The sequence below is a fragment of the Dama dama genome, chromosome 18, assembly GCF_033118175.1.
Source record: "Dama dama isolate Ldn47 chromosome 18, ASM3311817v1, whole genome shotgun sequence".
Taxonomy (NCBI): Eukaryota; Metazoa; Chordata; class Mammalia; order Artiodactyla; family Cervidae; genus Dama; species Dama dama.
Genome location: NC_083698.1, coordinates 64,050,457 through 64,067,525, shown reverse-complemented (window position 1 = coordinate 64,067,525; position 17,069 = coordinate 64,050,457). Strand labels below are relative to the sequence as shown.

The 17,069-nt window shown below is 39.6% G+C and overlaps 1 protein-coding gene and 1 long non-coding RNA gene across 2 annotated transcripts in view; one reads left to right on the top strand and one right to left on the bottom strand.

Moving 5' to 3' along the window:
* LOC133072328 (uncharacterized) overlaps positions 1–12,632 on the top strand; it is a 39,590-nt gene extending 26,958 nt beyond the window's left edge. Inside the window, exon 3 of the long non-coding RNA XR_009696690.1 lies at positions 11,136–12,632. This is a non-coding gene — a long non-coding RNA (uncharacterized LOC133072328). The remainder of the gene's footprint in view (positions 1–11,135) is intronic.
* Positions 513–17,069, bottom strand: part of CPVL (carboxypeptidase vitellogenic like) — a 105,164-nt gene continuing 88,607 nt past the window's right edge. Inside the window, 1 exon segment of the mRNA XM_061165456.1 lies at positions 513–844. Within this exon segment, the coding sequence (XP_061021439.1) occupies positions 740–844 (105 nt within the window). The 3' untranslated portion in view covers positions 513–739.

Genomic DNA, 17,069 nt, shown 5'->3' with positions numbered 1-17,069 from the left:
ATGGCCTGCAGGCTGTTTGATAAATGTGCGTACTTAAAATGAACCTATGAACTTAAAAAAAAAAAAAAAAGAGAACAAAGAAAGAATAGGCAAAGATTTAGTATGTTCTCTGAATAAGGTTCTTTGCTTATCATCAATAAGTAGATACAGATACATTATTTCTTTTACATATAAGATTTTTAGTTCAAAGAATTGCACACCACCTTTCTTGCTAAGACTTTCTACATTCTGAAGTCTCTTCCTCACCACTATAAGTACATCTTATATTTGGAATGATAATTCAGATGTCCTTATCTAATGTTTATGCAATATCTTCAGATACATGGTATGATAAACTTTTCTGTTATTTACAGAACAAGATAGTTACAACTCTATTCATTTATTGCACTTTTCACATCATTAAAGAAGGAATTTAAAATTCTTATTCAAGGCCCCAACATCCCATTTATTTATCCATTTCTATCTGAATTGGTGTCTCAGAATCCATTCTTTGTACCCGTTAAGATAAATGATGTAATTCTCACTCATGCACAACATTTTCTTACAGTTAATTTTGTAATGAACCATCTCTCCCCCCAAACAGAACCTCATTTGTTTTAAGGATAATTTTTATTGATGAGGAAAATTTTGCAGTTTTAAAAAGATAATTTTCTTATTTATGTAACATTTTCTGTCTTGAAAACTTTCTTTTCAAAGATTAAAAGCCATGATGGTCTCCTTTAGGAAAGCAGCTTATCCATCAATAAGGATCCCATCCTCTTCCAAAAATGAATCGATTAATCATGTCAAAAGCTCGCAGAGGCTGGTCATAGGGCAAAATGTGGCCTCCACCTCGAACAATTACCTTAAAGAAGAAAAACAGAAGAAAAACTGAAATTTAGAAAACTGGATATTCTAAATACATGGAAACTTTTAATTTGGATTAAAATGTTCTTAAAGCTTACATTAAATAAAGAACATAGTGTATCAGTTCATGCTTTTGGATATGCTGATTGTCTGCTTTTGATAGCATTAATAATAGGTACCTTAAGGTAAGAAAGTTTTTAAATTGTGTAGTTATTTGATTTTATACCAAATTGCATCCATATTTCATGTGTATGAAACTGGAAAATTCTTCCTTGTCTCTTTCTTCTTAGGAGGGAGCTGTTTGCTTCTCCATGCTGTATTATAATTCTTACCTTGTTAGGGCCCTGAAGTTGGGAGACCTACCCCAGACCAGCTCTGGTTGCAACTAGGTAGGGAAATGTACCTAATTCTGCTGTTCAGTGAGCTGGTGGTCCATTGGCCTTCACACTAAGTTATACCTTCTACCTTAACTACACCTTCTACCTTAGTCTTTACCAGTAATAAAGGAGATATTTTGAGTCTCAAAAAAATTAAAACAACAACAAAAGAGAACTCCTTGACATCTGAAATTTTTAAAGGCCTAAAAATTTTGAGCAGCAAAAAGTTAGAACATTCAATTTTTTCCAAGATTTTATTATGAAACATTTTCAAACATATAGCAGATTTGAAAGAATTTCATATACACACCATTTAGATAGTCTTATTAACACTTTACTCATTTTCTTATAGCTGCATCTCACTGCCCATCTATTAACCCATCTTATCTTTTTGACACATTTCAGAGTAAGATGGGGATGTCAGTATACTTCTCCCCAAATTTTGTGTAAAATTGACATACAATGGGATTCTCTGGTGCTCAGACAGTAAAGAATCTGCCTGCAATGCAGGAGATGCGGGTTTGATCCCTGGGTTGGGAAGATCCCCTGGAGAAGGAAATGGCAACCCACTCCAGTATTTTTGCCTGGAGAATCCCATGGACAGAGGAGCCTGGCAGGCTACAGTCCATGGAGTCGTAGAGTCGGACATGACTTAGTGAGTGACTCAACAACAACCACCAGGTCATACAATTGTTAAGTAGGGGAAGTAGCTAGAACCCTGGCTTCTGACATAAACACTAGTGTTTTAAATCAAATTCCAGTACTTTCACAATAATTTCTTACTGTGAAGGGAACTTTATGGCTTGGTCACAGAATGTTTCACCCACCTCTCCACCTAACTTTTGAGATAGTTAAGGACTATGAGATCGGACTTACCCCTCATTGGCCTTTGGAGACATCTGCTTCATGCTACCCTCCCCCAGCAATCAGCTGTGCCTTGCTGCTATGACAGCAACGCCCATCTACATTTGTGTTTCAGCTTGCATTTGGAAATCCAGCATGTCCCCCTCTTTGTCACAGACCGAAAGTGAACACATCTGTGACAGGAGCCCATGCACGTGACCTTGCAGGAAGACTTCTGCTGCCCCCCACCACCCCAGGCTAGAATTCTCCTCCTGTGTCTTCCCATCCAGTCCTCCAGCCTTGGCAGGAATCAGATGAGCAACTTTCATGCAACTTCAGCTCAGCTGAGGACACTTAATGAAGTCGTGTTTATGACAAAACCCAGCTGCTTCAGCTGGAAATGAGTTTGGCAGCAATCGTCCAGAACAGTAAGAACTGAATACTCCAGAGCTAAAGGTCATCCTGCCTCCCTCCCCGTCCAGGGCTACTGCTCATGGAGGGCTAGCACAGTGCTTCACGGCCTGGGCTTGGGAGTCGGGGCACAGGAGCGTGACCAGAGGCACAGCAGACTGTGTGACCTTGGGCAAGCAGCTAACGTCTCTGTGTTTCAGTTTTCTTAACGGTACAATAGAGAATGAAATATTATGTCCTGGGATAGTTGTAAAAGGAATTAAAGGAATGATATCCATGGAACACAGACAGTGCCTGGCCTGGGATGGTTCTTGAGAAATATTAGCTGTTGTAATTATTCTTCCAATAATTATCTCTTCAAAATGTAAGATCAAAATTCATGTAACCAACATAACTAACCTAGAACATCGTGTTCCTACATTAGCATAAAAATCTTGGTTTAAGGGAGTTGTTTAAAACAGTCATTCTCAAACCTAAAGGGGAATTAAAAATACCCAAGCTTGTTAAAGTAAATTGCTAGGTTCTCACCCATAGACCTCCCAGTTCTGAAGGTCCCAGCCAGGGTCTAAGAATTTGCACTTCTAACAATTGCAAAATAATGCTGGTGCTGTTGGTCCAAAGACTACTCTTTGAGGACCTCTATTTAAGAGAACTTCCTATTTTGTGACAGGTTGTTCTGTTTTTACGTCAAGGGAAAACACAAAAATCTGTTTAACATCTACTAATGACCTCACCTTAGTGTATTTTTTTCTAATCATCTGCTCTCCTGGTGTTTACACACACACACACACACACACACACCCCTTCTACAGCCATGATAATCAAGTGGCGAAGAAGAGATGACAGGGGTTAGGTGTTACAAATCTTATTCTCAATGACTTGCCTGATCCTTGATCCAATTCTGAGCTGCCATATGTAATGACCAAATGACATCATAAATGGTGTCATTAAGATTGGAAAGAAAAGCTCATTTAAGAACAAAGTCTTTTTCACATGCCACAAAATTCTCAAAGTGTGTTCTCTAGCAGATTCCCATGTAGCATTTTCCTGAAGTTAACCTCAAAAATGAATTTATGAGTGCTGAAAAAGTCAATCACTCTGTTGTAATAGCCAAGCCACTCACCACTCACAAATCAAGGACACAAACCACTCCAGAGTTTTTAGAGGTGTGTAAAAAAATGTGACAGGGCCATGATTATATATTTAAATGTGACAAGACTAATCTTGAGGCTTCCTGGATAGAAATGGTCTCATCACCAGAAACTGGATATTTTGGGTACTTTCACATTAGAACTGAAACTGCTAAACTCATGTGTTCCAGATGTCATGAATTTTAAAAGGGTTATACAAAACACTTTAAAGCTTCATTCCACTTTATGTTTTAGAAAAGAATATGATTCTGCATGGAACTAGAAACATGGACCTGGCAATAAAGATTTCTCAGTTGTGCCTTATGAAATATAAGGGGCAATTCACAATGGATGTGTTGACACATATGTGTCATGGGAGACTTCAAGGGGGGTCAAGGAGGAGCAGATCACTGGACAGACAATGGTGGGTGGGGAGGGGGAAAGAGATGCAGTAAAGACAGGAAACTTGAGTTCAAAAGCAGGGGGCATGAAACTGTACTGCACATGCAATAATCTGAAAGGAGTTCCAGTTATGAAGAATTAGAAGGAAAGCGGAAGGAACAGTTGAACAGGTAAACCCCATATGACATGCTGCTGGGATCCACTGACCTCTTCATACAGAATTTGTGTGTGTGTGTTAAAATACACATAACATAAAATTATCATTCTAACCATTTTACTGTGAACAATTCAGTAGCGTTTAATATATTCACAGTGTTGAGCAACCATCACCACTATCCAGTTGCAGAATATTTTCATCACTGCAAAGGAAACCTGTACCCATTAGCAATCAGTTTCCATTCCTGTCTCCCTGCCAGCCTCTGACAATCACTAACCTACTTTTGGTTTCTATGTTTTTGTTGCCTATTCTGGGGATATCCTTAAGAGTTTTAAGCAGACTAGTGATATGCTCAGATCTGCATTAAAGGAAGATGACTTCATAGCCACTGAGGGGGCTGGTTTGAAGGAAATGATACTGGGGCAAGGAGGCAAGTTAGGAGACTAACTGTTCAGATGAGAAATGATGTAAAGGAGAGGTGGTAAGAAGGGGAGAGAAGAGGGATGTTGGGGTTGAATCTGAAAAGTTAGTGATTAATCAGGAATAAAGTTAAGTGAAAACGCCGCCCCCACCCCTACCCCGCTCCCTAACACATGCACATCCTTCCCATTCCAGGCTTCTGAAACATGCAGCTTTGCAAGAAGTGATGTTATCAACCAAGAGGCACACGGCCAAAGCAGGTTGGGAGGCAGATAAAAGAGGACAGATTTCTTTCTTTTTTTTTTGGATGACTGTGGCTGTATGCCAATAAAACTTTATTTATGGACACTGAAATTAGAACTCCATACAACTGTTATCTGAAACAAAATCATATTTTTTTCAAACATTAAAAGATACAAAAACCAAATTTGGCTTGTGTGCCTTAGAAAAACAGGCAGAGAGGCAGAGTTGGCCAACCCTGACTTTAGAGCACATCTTCCTGACATCACCATGAGGCAAGTGGCTAACACCACCCTCACCACTTCATGCAGTAGAGCATGAGAACCGGAGAGTTCATCCAGATGAGTTTCCCTCTCTTCCTCCGATTCACAGAGGAGGTTTTGGTGCCTGACTTCAGGCCATACAGCTTGTGAGTGACAGTGTCAGGCTGGAGCTTGGGTGTCTTGATTTAAGTCTTACCTACCTTCCCCCACTTGGTTCCAAAAATCAAAATTTAAGATTTCATCCACGGCTACAAAGTCCTTCTGCCATTTCTCATCAGCAGTTCATCATTTTTTTTTTTTTTTCACTTTAAAGGAATTTATTCTAATAAATACCTTAAAATTAAGGATTCAGTAAGCTCAAGTTATACAGAGAATTATTTTTTTTTAGAATTTTATTTATTTATTTTAAAGAGGACAGATTTCTAGTCCTTCTTTTCTACTACAGATTAATGGAGACACTCAAGATCATCTTGTTTGTTTCTGACTTACATTAAAGTTCTTTTATTACTTTTATTCCATTCCACATTTACAAATGCTTACCTTTTCACTTTCAGACATTAACTGAGTATAAATTAAATAAATAGGCATTGAAATAAAATGTATACTAAAAAGAAAAGGTACTTGGGAATAAGAATAAAAAAATAAGCCAAAACTTGCTAGCAGCCACCTCATAATAAAAGAGTGAGGCAAGTCACTTTCAATAAAAGAAAAAAAGCCAAGATCAAGGCTCAGTGTTGATCCCACAACACTCTGGGAAGACACCTTCACATTCACCACTGTAAGTTCCACTGTAGCAAATGATTATTGGGGCGAAAAGGTGCTTTAGCTGACCTAAATGTAGCCACAGCAGTGGCATTATTTCTAGAGTAGTCAATACATAATTTTGGTGCTACCTACAGTTCCAAGGTGCTTTCCAGGTGCACCATCTAACTTAATCATTTGAAACAAAATCATGATTTAGGATTTCCACTTTTCATTATGACACATTAATAGCATGTGCCAAACCAATGTCACTATTAAGAACAACAATAAAAACTTAAGGTCATGGAATCATGAGTCAGCAGATCTAGGTTTGAGCCTAGCTCTGTGACTTGGGCACAATGACTTAACTATCCCTATTTTCCCATCTGTAAAATGGAGATAGGAATTAAGGCGACCAGTTGTCTCAGTTTAGCCAGGACTGAGAAGTTATTAGGAGCATAGAACCTTTAGTGCTAATGCTGAAATCTGGAATGGTTAGTCATCTTAAGAAAACTAAACTTGCTGTGAGAATTCAGAGAAACAATGCATATAAAATATCCCATGGCATTCAATCCACAGATGCATATTAAGCTCGTACCACGTAGCATATAGACAAATAATAAGCACTCAACCAAAGGTCATCATACTATCATTATCTGAATTTTTATAGTTAAAGGAGTATGTTTTCCTTTTAAGAGCAGAGAAAAATTAGAAGTTACTAAGAACTGTAAACTTCATTACTATACTTTTTCAGAAAGATACATCACAGTATTTTCTTTAGGAAGGGATATATTTCTCTTCCAGGCTTCTTTTATTTCCATGCTATGAATCCTTTCTTCCGTGGAAAAGAAGGTCCCAATTAAAGTAAGAAAGCAACTTAAATATGAAATCAAACATTTGTCAATACGCTTACCTGTCTACAAACCTTTGTCAATATGCTTACCTGTCTAGAGCAAACTGTATCCCTTAAGCCTGCCAACATCAGGATCCATCCCATTCTTTCCCTCCACCCCCTTTCACCACATGCAATGCCAAACACCCTTTTCTCTCTACACAGAAATGTCAAGCAAGCAAGACCTTACTTGTCTTAGCAGAATGGCAAAAAGCCACTGTCTTTTTTTCCCTTTTATGAACACACTTTATAACACAGGATTTGATGCAGTTAAAAAGTAATCAAAACTTCACTTCCTTCATGTCCAGTTTTTATATTTGATATCCACAAGGGAATAAAAAGCACAATCCAGTTCATTAATTACCTTACTCAATATCTAACTTTATGAGCTACAGTTTGTAGTTTTCTTTTGGAGGAGAGACTGAGTGTAGAGGAGAGGGCAGAGGTTAGAGCAGCAAATGCTCTCTGCCAGGAGTGGTGTGAGGACTTAGATCCTGACTCACTGTCTGCTGGGTAACGTAGAAACAAGGGCCAGCCAACTTGCCAAAATCTGGCTTCCTGCAAACAGCAGGGCAGGTTGGCTCCAGCAGTAGTGCACTGAAGTTCTTTTCCACTGGCTCAGGAGACTGGATTAATAAGCCCATTGCTGAGCTACTCCACCTTCAGTGACATCATGTTGGTACCCTGAAATCAGCCATGGTGGGACAACTTACACCATGGAAATCAGCAAGCACTAGAGATCAGCAACTGCCTTCCTTTCCAAGCTAGTTTACCTCAGACCACTGGTTCTCTGACACTTAGACTCAGATGGGCTGGGTTTCAAATATTTTGCAAGAAGGTAAGAATATTAACGGACTTCCCTGGTGGCCCAGTGGTAAAGAATCTGTCTACTAATGCAGGAGACGCGGGTTCGATGCCTGGGTTGGGAAGATCCTCTGGAAAAGGAAATGGCAACCCACAGAGGAACCTGGTGGGCCACAGTCTATGAGGTTGCAAAAAGAGTCGGACACGACTTAGCAACTGAACAACAACAAGAATATTAATATTTGCCTGCTTTCAATCTACACCGTCTTTACTGATAAACCAAAGAGTACAAGGCAAAAATAGTGCCCTTAGTCCAGCTTACAACGCAGCAATATCGCAACACAACCTTATTTTGTCCCTTCATTTCTCTACCCAACTCCACATTGTACCATATTGGCTCCATTTAATATTCCCATAAGCAACTTGGTTCCTATAAGCAACCAAATAAGTAAATCTGGTTACACTTCAAATTAGAACAACAAAAAGTTACTGTTTAAACAGCAAACCCCAATTCCCTCTTTGTTCCTCAAATATCATTAATTTTTAAAACCCATTCTCCATGTGTGGATAATACTTTAAATGTTAGCCTTCTTAGTATTTATTCACTTTCCATAATGAAATGGTTCTCTGTTAAATTTCAATAGGTTATTAAAAAAAAAAAACTCAGCAGCTAAGAGAAAATTATGCATCATTGCTTAGCTGTTATACCTCAGCAAATAGCTCTGCTATCCAATTTATATTTTAAATAATACAATAAATTTGCTCCCTGAGTATTAACTAAGTGCATATTTGGGTAGCTTAATTTAGAAACATTCTTTTTATGCTAATCAGTCCTCTCTAATGAAATAGAATCACATGAACTAAACTGACTCTTGGCAAATAATCAGAGTAAAATTGGGAGTTGCTATTGTTTATTATTTCCTTTGTTTTCAGGAAGCAAGCTGTGTGTGTGTGTGTGTGTGTGTGTGTGTTTAAGAAAAGGGAAAAAAAAATCATCAAATACCGAGAATTCAGTTTTTTTTTTGGAGAGGACACACTAGGCAGCCACTGAGATAATGAAACTTCTACAATTCCTTCCATAAATTTTTGTTTCCCAGAATATTCTCCCTTTTTCTTTTATGTAACACAGAAAGGAAGTAGTCTTCGGCGGACATAAACAATGCATCCTTTCGCTTGATGGGAATTGTTTTGAACTATTCATTATCTCAGCATGTCTAGTCTATTTCCTAGAAGGAATTCTGGTGTGTACAGTGGTGAGCTACTATTACATTCCCTGAGAACTGTAGTATTTGAATACACACAGTAGTGAGAGGGGTGTGGGCATAAGGTAGGGGCCAACTTGATTTTAATTCTAATTCACTGAAATTTACTGGGTGCTAGGAACTGTGCTAAGGGGCTTGCTACAAACATAAATCAGATACTGTTCCCATCCTCAAGGAGCTCCATGTCAAATAGGGGAGAAAGGCAAATGAAACCCCAGTGGGGTACCTGCAACAGGACCTGTACACAGAGATGCAGAGGAGGAGGATTCTGGGAGAAGCGCTTCCTAGAGGTGATACTGGCATTTAGCTCTGAAAGGCAAATCGGGGTTTTCCAGGCAGTTGGAGGAGGAAGAAGGGCCTGATATGAAAAGCAGAGGGAACTCATGGGAATTACTTGCTGACAAAATAGTAAGGTGTGTTTGGGGAACTATAAAGTGTTTCGCTTTGTTTTTCCGGATTCTAATTAAGAAACAGGGAGAGGGAGAGTCCAGGTTGGGGAAGGAAGCAGAGGCCAGATCAAGTAGCTTTACTTTTGTGTGTATAGGGTTGGGACTTCATTCTTCAGGGAGTTAGTGAGAGATTTTAGACAAGGATAAAACTGGATCGAACTTGCATTTTGGAAAAAGCACAAAGAGAAGGGTAGGTTGGAGAGGAAGAAGACTAGTTAAGACCAGCTAAGGAGGCTATTTTAAAAGGAAAAAGTTTAAACAACAAGTTAAAACACATATTCAGAGTGTTCCTGATTATGTGTTCAAAATTTGTGCCTTTTCTTAAAATACCACAAAGCAAAAACTGTTTTATTTAAGAAATCATAATGTAACGTAGCCATTTTTTTTATGTCCTCCAAAATGCTGTAGGTTTTCTAATTGTTTTGTATAAAATCAGTGTTTTTCAAGTAGTTCTTTGTGGTTTCTGTGTCAAGCACTAGGAAGTGAGTAAAATCAAGTTAGCAAGAAGGGTACGATAAACCAAATTCGAGAAAGGCTAGCTAAAGAATGGGGTGAGTCGTATTTGCCAATCACTATTCTTAATTTTCTGGTAAGAATCACAGCAAAGCAACTGGCTAAACCATTTCCTTGTTCTTTCAGTGGAAAAGTGATGGAAGTGTTAGAAAAAGATTCAGATTTTTCTCCCTGTAGTCCAGCACTTGCCTGCAAATCCAGACATACGTTGAAATGTCTCTTTTATTAGTTGCTTCTTATACTAAGTCACTATTGGTAAGCTGAGGCGAAAAGGTGCTAAAGGACTAAATTTCTAATTGTTTTAAGCTGGGTATTTTGATAGTCAACATTAACCCACGTCATCGAAAAAGAAAATTGCATCTCCCAACTAGAGGAGCACCAAGACTTAGACATGACACGTCCATTCCATCCTTTTACTGGGTGTGGATGCTACAGTCTTGTAATTGACAATAGCCAGAGAAGAATATGGGAAAGAGAGCAAGAGAAAAGGAAGCTAGACTATGAATGTTAGACATGGAAAAGGACATTAAGGCCCCTTTCCACTTCACAAGCTCAGGTGAAAGATGCCCAGAGACAAGTCCAGGAGTTAGTGATACAGTGGAATAATCAGAACTCTTGTATATTACTGGCAAGAATACAATCAACTGGGAAAACAGTTTGGCACTATCTAAGGAAGCTAAACAGGTTCAAACCCTGTTAAATCATCTGTTCTACCTCTATACGTTATTCTTAAGAGAAACTCTAGCATGCAGGCCCAAGGAGATATGTGCAGCAATACTGTTCATAACAGCAATATTTATAGTAACAGAAAGCTGGAAACAACCCAAGTGCCCACCAACAGTGGCATGGATGGATGATGTAATCATACAACAGAATACTACACAGCAGTGAAAAGGAATAAAGCACAATCCTGAGCATATCAACATGGGTGAATCTCAAAATTCTGAAGAGCAAAAGTACAGTGTTGCAAGATACATACAGAATAATTCTTTTTATGTAAAACTAAACACGAAAAGTAAAATATTGTTTATGGAGATGTTTATCTGTAGTAAAACTATAAATTTTTTAAAAAGGATGGTAGAAACAAAACGCAGGGCAGTGGTTTACCTCCAGGTAAACCTCACTTCCAGTGAGGGAAGAGGATGGGATTGGGAGGGTGGGCTGCTGATAATGCTACATTTCCTAAACGACTGGTAAGCACAGGGCTAGTCATTTATCATTGTTTGATCTTATACAAGTATAATGCATATTTTTGGTGATCCTTCAAATTTTAATTAAAAAAGAAAAGAAAAAACCCACCTACTGATACTGCCAAACTCATAAAAATGAATCTATAACAAATTTAACATGTTCTCTGTTGTGCTTTTTCCTTCCGCCCAACACAGAGACAATGAAATGGACCATATGTCTAAATACGGTAAATGGGGAGAATATGGAGAAGCAATTGAACAAAACAAATCCAAAAGTGGGAAGTCCCCTTCTGGCAAGCGGCTGCAAGAAGACAGAACTGGTACTAGAATGGAAACCTTGGGACTCCGGTTGCTGCATAAAAAAAAATAATAATAATAAACAGAGGAACCAAAATAAACACCCACATCTCCATGCCGGAGAGCAGAAGAGCAAGAAGTTGCCAAACATTTTTTGTTTTGTTTTGCTAGATTATTTTTATTCTCTAAATCTAAGCTCCTATATTCCCCTTCTTCCCTGTTTCTGTATGTTAGAAACTCAGTATAAGTGGGGTGAAAAAAAAACAAAGGCTGGATGCTTCATTTACTGTCAACAGGGATGTTTCAGATCACTGTTAAACTAGAAGGGACTCAAATGCTTTAGAAACATCTCATCACTCAATTTAGCAACTTTCATATACTGTTGTTAGACTGCCATGAACAAAATGTGCAGGCCCCTCTACTTCTTCCATCTCTCATCAAGACTGTTTCCATGTTACGATAAAGTGAACACTAGATACAGTGGAAATATTTCTAGGTCTGCCTGATGAATAATACCCCATTTCATCATCTGAGCCTTTAAGACACAGTATTTCGTAAGGACTGTATTAGATGGGGCTGGGGGAGCTTCTTGTCCTGTGAAAACAAATTCATGCTAGGAGAGGCCAATAAAGACAATAAAATTAATATTTATTACATGCTTACTAGGTGCCAGAGCGTCAAGGAATACATAAGTATTATCTTAATTAATCCTGATAATGAATGCTTCTGCAAGAGAATTAGGTATTAATAGTACGATGAGGAACTTCTTAGAGAGGTTAAGTAATTTGCCCAAGGTCACACAGTTAGTAAGTGGTGGAGCTAGGAGCTAATCCAGGTCTAACACAGTATCCACTCTCTTAATCCGTATACTTCAGGGTCACTTGAAAAACCATAGCCTTGACTAGATGGACCTTTGTTGACAAAGTAATGTCTCTGCTTTTCAATACACTGTCTAGGTTGGTCATTACTTTCCTTCCAAGGAGTAAGTGTCTTTTAATTTCATGGCTGCAATCACCATCTGCAGTGATTTTGGAGCCCAAAAAAATAAAGTATGACACTGTTTCCACTGTTTCCCCATCTGTTTCCCATGAAGTGATGGGACCAGATGCCATACGTATTATAGATTACAAATTAAAATTATAGATTGACATTATCAAAACAGTTAAACATGGGACTTCACTGGTGGTCCAGTGGTTAAAACTCTGTGCTCCCAGGGCAGGAGTTCTGGGTTTGATCCCTGGTTAGGGAACTAGATCCCACATGCCACAGCTAAGACCCAGTGCAGCCAAATAAATAAAATGAATACAAATAAATATTAAAAACCACAAAGCAAAATAACAGTTAAACATGAATTTGTGACACATCAACATATGTCCTTCTATATGAACACGTAACAGAAGAGCAACTTGTGGGTCTGATAACTTCTATAACTTAGGCATAAGCATTGTTTCTAGCTATTTGCAGCAGCATCTGTACTTGATATGAAACTATCTCTGCTTTCTATGGTGACAAAGTCAAAGGCACTGCTAATACTGCTGTGGTTTGTTGTCTACATTCATAATAGAAGGAAATGCTAAATTTCATAATTCATAATAGGAGGAAATGATGTTCCAGTTAGAGGTTAGTGAAAATAAAGATGCAATTTTTCCCCTTTATAAGTTCACTGACCTCTTAAGTCCTAACCAAAAAGCCTCACCCCAGGTTGGCAATCTATTAAATAACCTAACTAGGAAGTATTAAGTTTACTCCTGATAAGGCTTCAGTCTAAATCATTGCAATTTTATTTTTGCTTTGGCACAGAACATATCTATCTAATATATTATTGGATCAATAATTAATATCCAGAAACAAAATGTGACTGGTGGATATCCTTGCTGAGAACTCTCTGGATGATGTTTACAGGAGACCGTGCTTGACTTAGTTGTATCCTTGCTGGAAAGTAATAAGAACGCACTACTATCTGAAGACACCGCACATGAGGACCACATCGTTTCGGTCTAGGACAGAATGCTGCTGGGAAAAGGAAGCTAATGTTTTGAGCAAATAAAAGAGTTTTTCTATGAGTCTAAATTACCAATAGTCTATCAGTGTTTTGAGAGAACAAAGATCACTTGTCAACCTACAATACGTGGCAGGGAACTGAGGTTTAAAATTTAGTTTAAGGTTTTGGCTGAGTATTTCAGAGAATCAGAGCCACATCAGTAAATACTGTTGACTAGAGGACACTTTTCTAAATGTGATGCTTCAGATCAATGGCTGGTTTGTTAAGAGTGAAACTATGTTCTCAGGTTTCTGGTTGGCTGGTAAGTAAGTAAAATAGGTCAGGATTTAGAGCACCAAGGAACTGGCAACCCACTCCAGTATTCTTGCCTGGAGAATCCCATGGACAGAGAAGCCTGGTGGGCTACAGTCCACGGGGTCGCAAAGAGTCAGACATGACTGAGCGACTTCACTTTCTTTTCTTTCTTTTAGGTATCAGAACAGAAGTTTATCCAAACATAAGCCACACAGGATTCCTGTGAGATAGATGGAAGCCATTTCAGTATCAATAAAGGAACAAAAGACATACAGTTTATGTCCCCAAACCAGCTGCATATTAAATCCCCTAAGAAGCTTAAATATAAATAAGCTCAATAAGCTTAAATAAGCTCAGGTCTTAACCCTAGACCAATAAAGTCAGAATATCTGGAAACAGGCCTTGGGAATCTATATTTGCAAGGGTTGAGACACATTGGATTAGGAAAATGTAATGGAAAGGGATGATCCCAAGTTCTTTGCCATTCTTGTTAGCAAGAGGAATCTCGCCTTGCTCTGTGATTTGCTTTGACCAAGATGATGCAATGGAAATAATAGTCTGGGATTTTTGAGCCCTGGCCTTAAAAGGATGGGCATCTCTTGCTTCTCAATTTAGGAGGCCTGCTTCCATGCTGTGAAGTCTAGGCCAGGACACCGCATGGTTAGAGGTCATATGGAGAGAGCGCTAGAGGAGAAGAGACTCACTTGGATGTTCCAGCTTTAGCCAAACTCTCAGCTGAATGCAGCTGCAGGTGTGAACTATCCTAATCAGAAAAACCTCCTTGCTGAGCCCATTCCACCCACATAATTGTGAGAAATAATAAATTGTTGTTGGGTTAAGCCAGTAAGTTTTGGAGTGATTCCTTATTCTGTAACAAATAACTGTAAGAAGGAAATATATACTAACAACTCTTTATTTTTTTCCCCTGAAAGATCTGTTATTCCTATCTTGGAATCTTGATGTAAATTGAAAAACAAGACTGGATTCATCTTTCTAATGAAGAGAGAAGACATAATGACATGACAGCTTAAGTCAAAGTGTATATTATGCAAACAAAGGAAGACTAATATCCTATGTGGTCTTAGGCAAACCACCAGCTCCTACTGCTGTCTACCACCCCCACCTATGCCCCCTGCAAATCCTGAGAGCTTGTAACTGCACCATCTGGGTGGTCTTTGATGTAGACAGAGAGATGCATCATCAGATCCTCCTTCAAGGATGGACTTGTGGTCCAGCTGTGAGAAATCCAGTCAGCAGACAGCCTCCAGCTGTCAGCTCCTTCAGGGTCTGCCTCGGCCGCACAGCACAGCCTCTTCCAAAATGATGCCCTTCCTGGGGCATCCCACATTTGGTGACTAAGTGAGGTGGGGGCGTATAAAGGCCAATGATTTTCATCTGATGTAAGGTACTCTGATGCAAACTACTCTCTTTGGACCTCCCTCCCAGGTTGGCCAAGGTTTGTCAGGCCTGCATCATAGTCTGATTTCCTCCTCTGCCAATGCTGCTTCCTACTCCTTCCTTTCTTGGGTATTAATGCCCAATGAACATCTTGTACCCTAAAGTCTGCTTCAATACCTGCTTCTGGAGAACCTAACTTGTAATAGCCATGAAACTCTCTAATAATGGCAAGTCTTATTAGTGAGGGCAGGGGATGGTTTGATTGCTATATTCTGATTGTCTTCCCACAGTTTGATTCCCATAAATGGACAGAAGAGCCTTCCCCGGGTCTGGAAGATGGAGACAAAGAACCCATGGATAAGGCCATCCCTTTTTGTAGAAATCAACACAGCTGGGATAGAGATGAAGATTCTGTTTAACAATTTCTGTAACATAGCCAAAACATTCTCCCTGGAATTAGTTGCATTTGGTAATCATTGTCTCAAATCTGTTTGACAGTTACTTTCCTCCATTAAATATTGTTTTAACTTCTCATCCCCTATCAACTAGTTGAATGCAAAAGTGACATTTATTGTTGTTTGCTTACTCTGATCGTAGTCAGTGCAACCAAGGACTTGCTGAAGACCTTTCTGAAGGAAACTTTGGTTCCTTCAGAAATAGTTTCTAATGCTCCCTAAGCTGTTTAAAATTCTAAATTGAAAAAAAAAAAAAAAAATTGTTAGCAGGAAGGTCAAGAGAGGCAAGTGGCCGACTCTCTATCATTCCCTCTGAGGATTATCTGTGGACATGTTGAAATCCTAGCCTGACCTTCCCTTCCACTCAAAGGACTATGGTTACTCTTTTCTCCATTTTTCAGTTGCATGTAGTCAAAGGAACAAAACAGTTAATGTTAGTTTTAGAAAAGCACAATGAAGAGCTGTGGTTGTTATTGCTTTCTGTCTGCACACCAGGCTTTTCTCCTCCTCCTCCTTGTAAGCACTCTGCTTTTCTTTAGAAAACACTCTTCTCTGTGGACTGGATGTGCTGCCAAATACACTGGCCACAACCCACATTTGTCACCACCACCACATACACACCCTGAGGGGAGACTTGTAGCTGAGGTCTGGCGGGCAACTGGAGTATTCCATCCTTCCCGCTCCATAGCCGTCACAGGTATTTAAGCTCGGTGGTGCAGAGGAAAGAGCAAGATGCGGACTGTTAAATCCCTGGTAATACTGCTACTTGAAACCTTAAGCAAGTTTCCCAGGTGAAACTTCTGTTTCTTTATTTATAAATTAGTAAATACAATCACATAATTTATAGGGAAGCTACAAATATTCTATAAAATTGTGACTAAGGAAGTGTGTGGTAGACCAGTGGCTTGAGGGCTTGCAAATGCTGGAGGGTCGGGAGCCATCCTTGGTGTCTCTTTTGGCCTTCCTGACACCCCCATGAACCAACAACCACACCTAGTAAGTGGCAAAACTGAAATTCACACAGGTTGGTCTAACTCCACAGTCCACCTTCCTCTCATTACCCCAAACCATCTCCCATTGATCTTGACTCTCCAAAACAGTCAAGCTTCAAGGGTGGTGGGCTCCTCCCCTTTGTATTCTCTGCACGTGTCCCCCAGCGGAAAGTCTTACTCCTTTTGGAAACTCAAGGAGAAACCCCTGAGAAGAGTGTGGCAGACCACAGGCTGAGAACTTTGTAAGGCCAAACATGAGTCAAGGTCAAAATATAAGTCGTGGCTCAGGGCTTGCGCTTTTGGAGACTGGGGGGCTTGCTGTGAGCCTGAGGAGGGCACCGGGACGCCACCAGCATGCCAGGCAGTCCTTGTGGGTATTTAGTTTTCAAGTTCATTTAACTGCACAGCAAACACTATCTTTCAAACAGGAATCGGTCCTCACAGCTTGGACATTACAAACTTTATCGCCTCTATTTTGGGACCTCAGGATCAAGCACCAAGAAGGTGGTCTCAGGAGGCAGACGAAGAACTTCCTTCCAGTACAGCTCCTAACATGACTCTTCTATTCTCTGGGGCTTCCCTGGTGGCTCAACTGGTAAAGAATCCGCCTGCAATGTGGGGGACCTGGGTTCGATCCCTGGGTTGGGAAGATCCCCTGGAGAAGGGAAAGGCTACCCACTGCAGTGTTCTG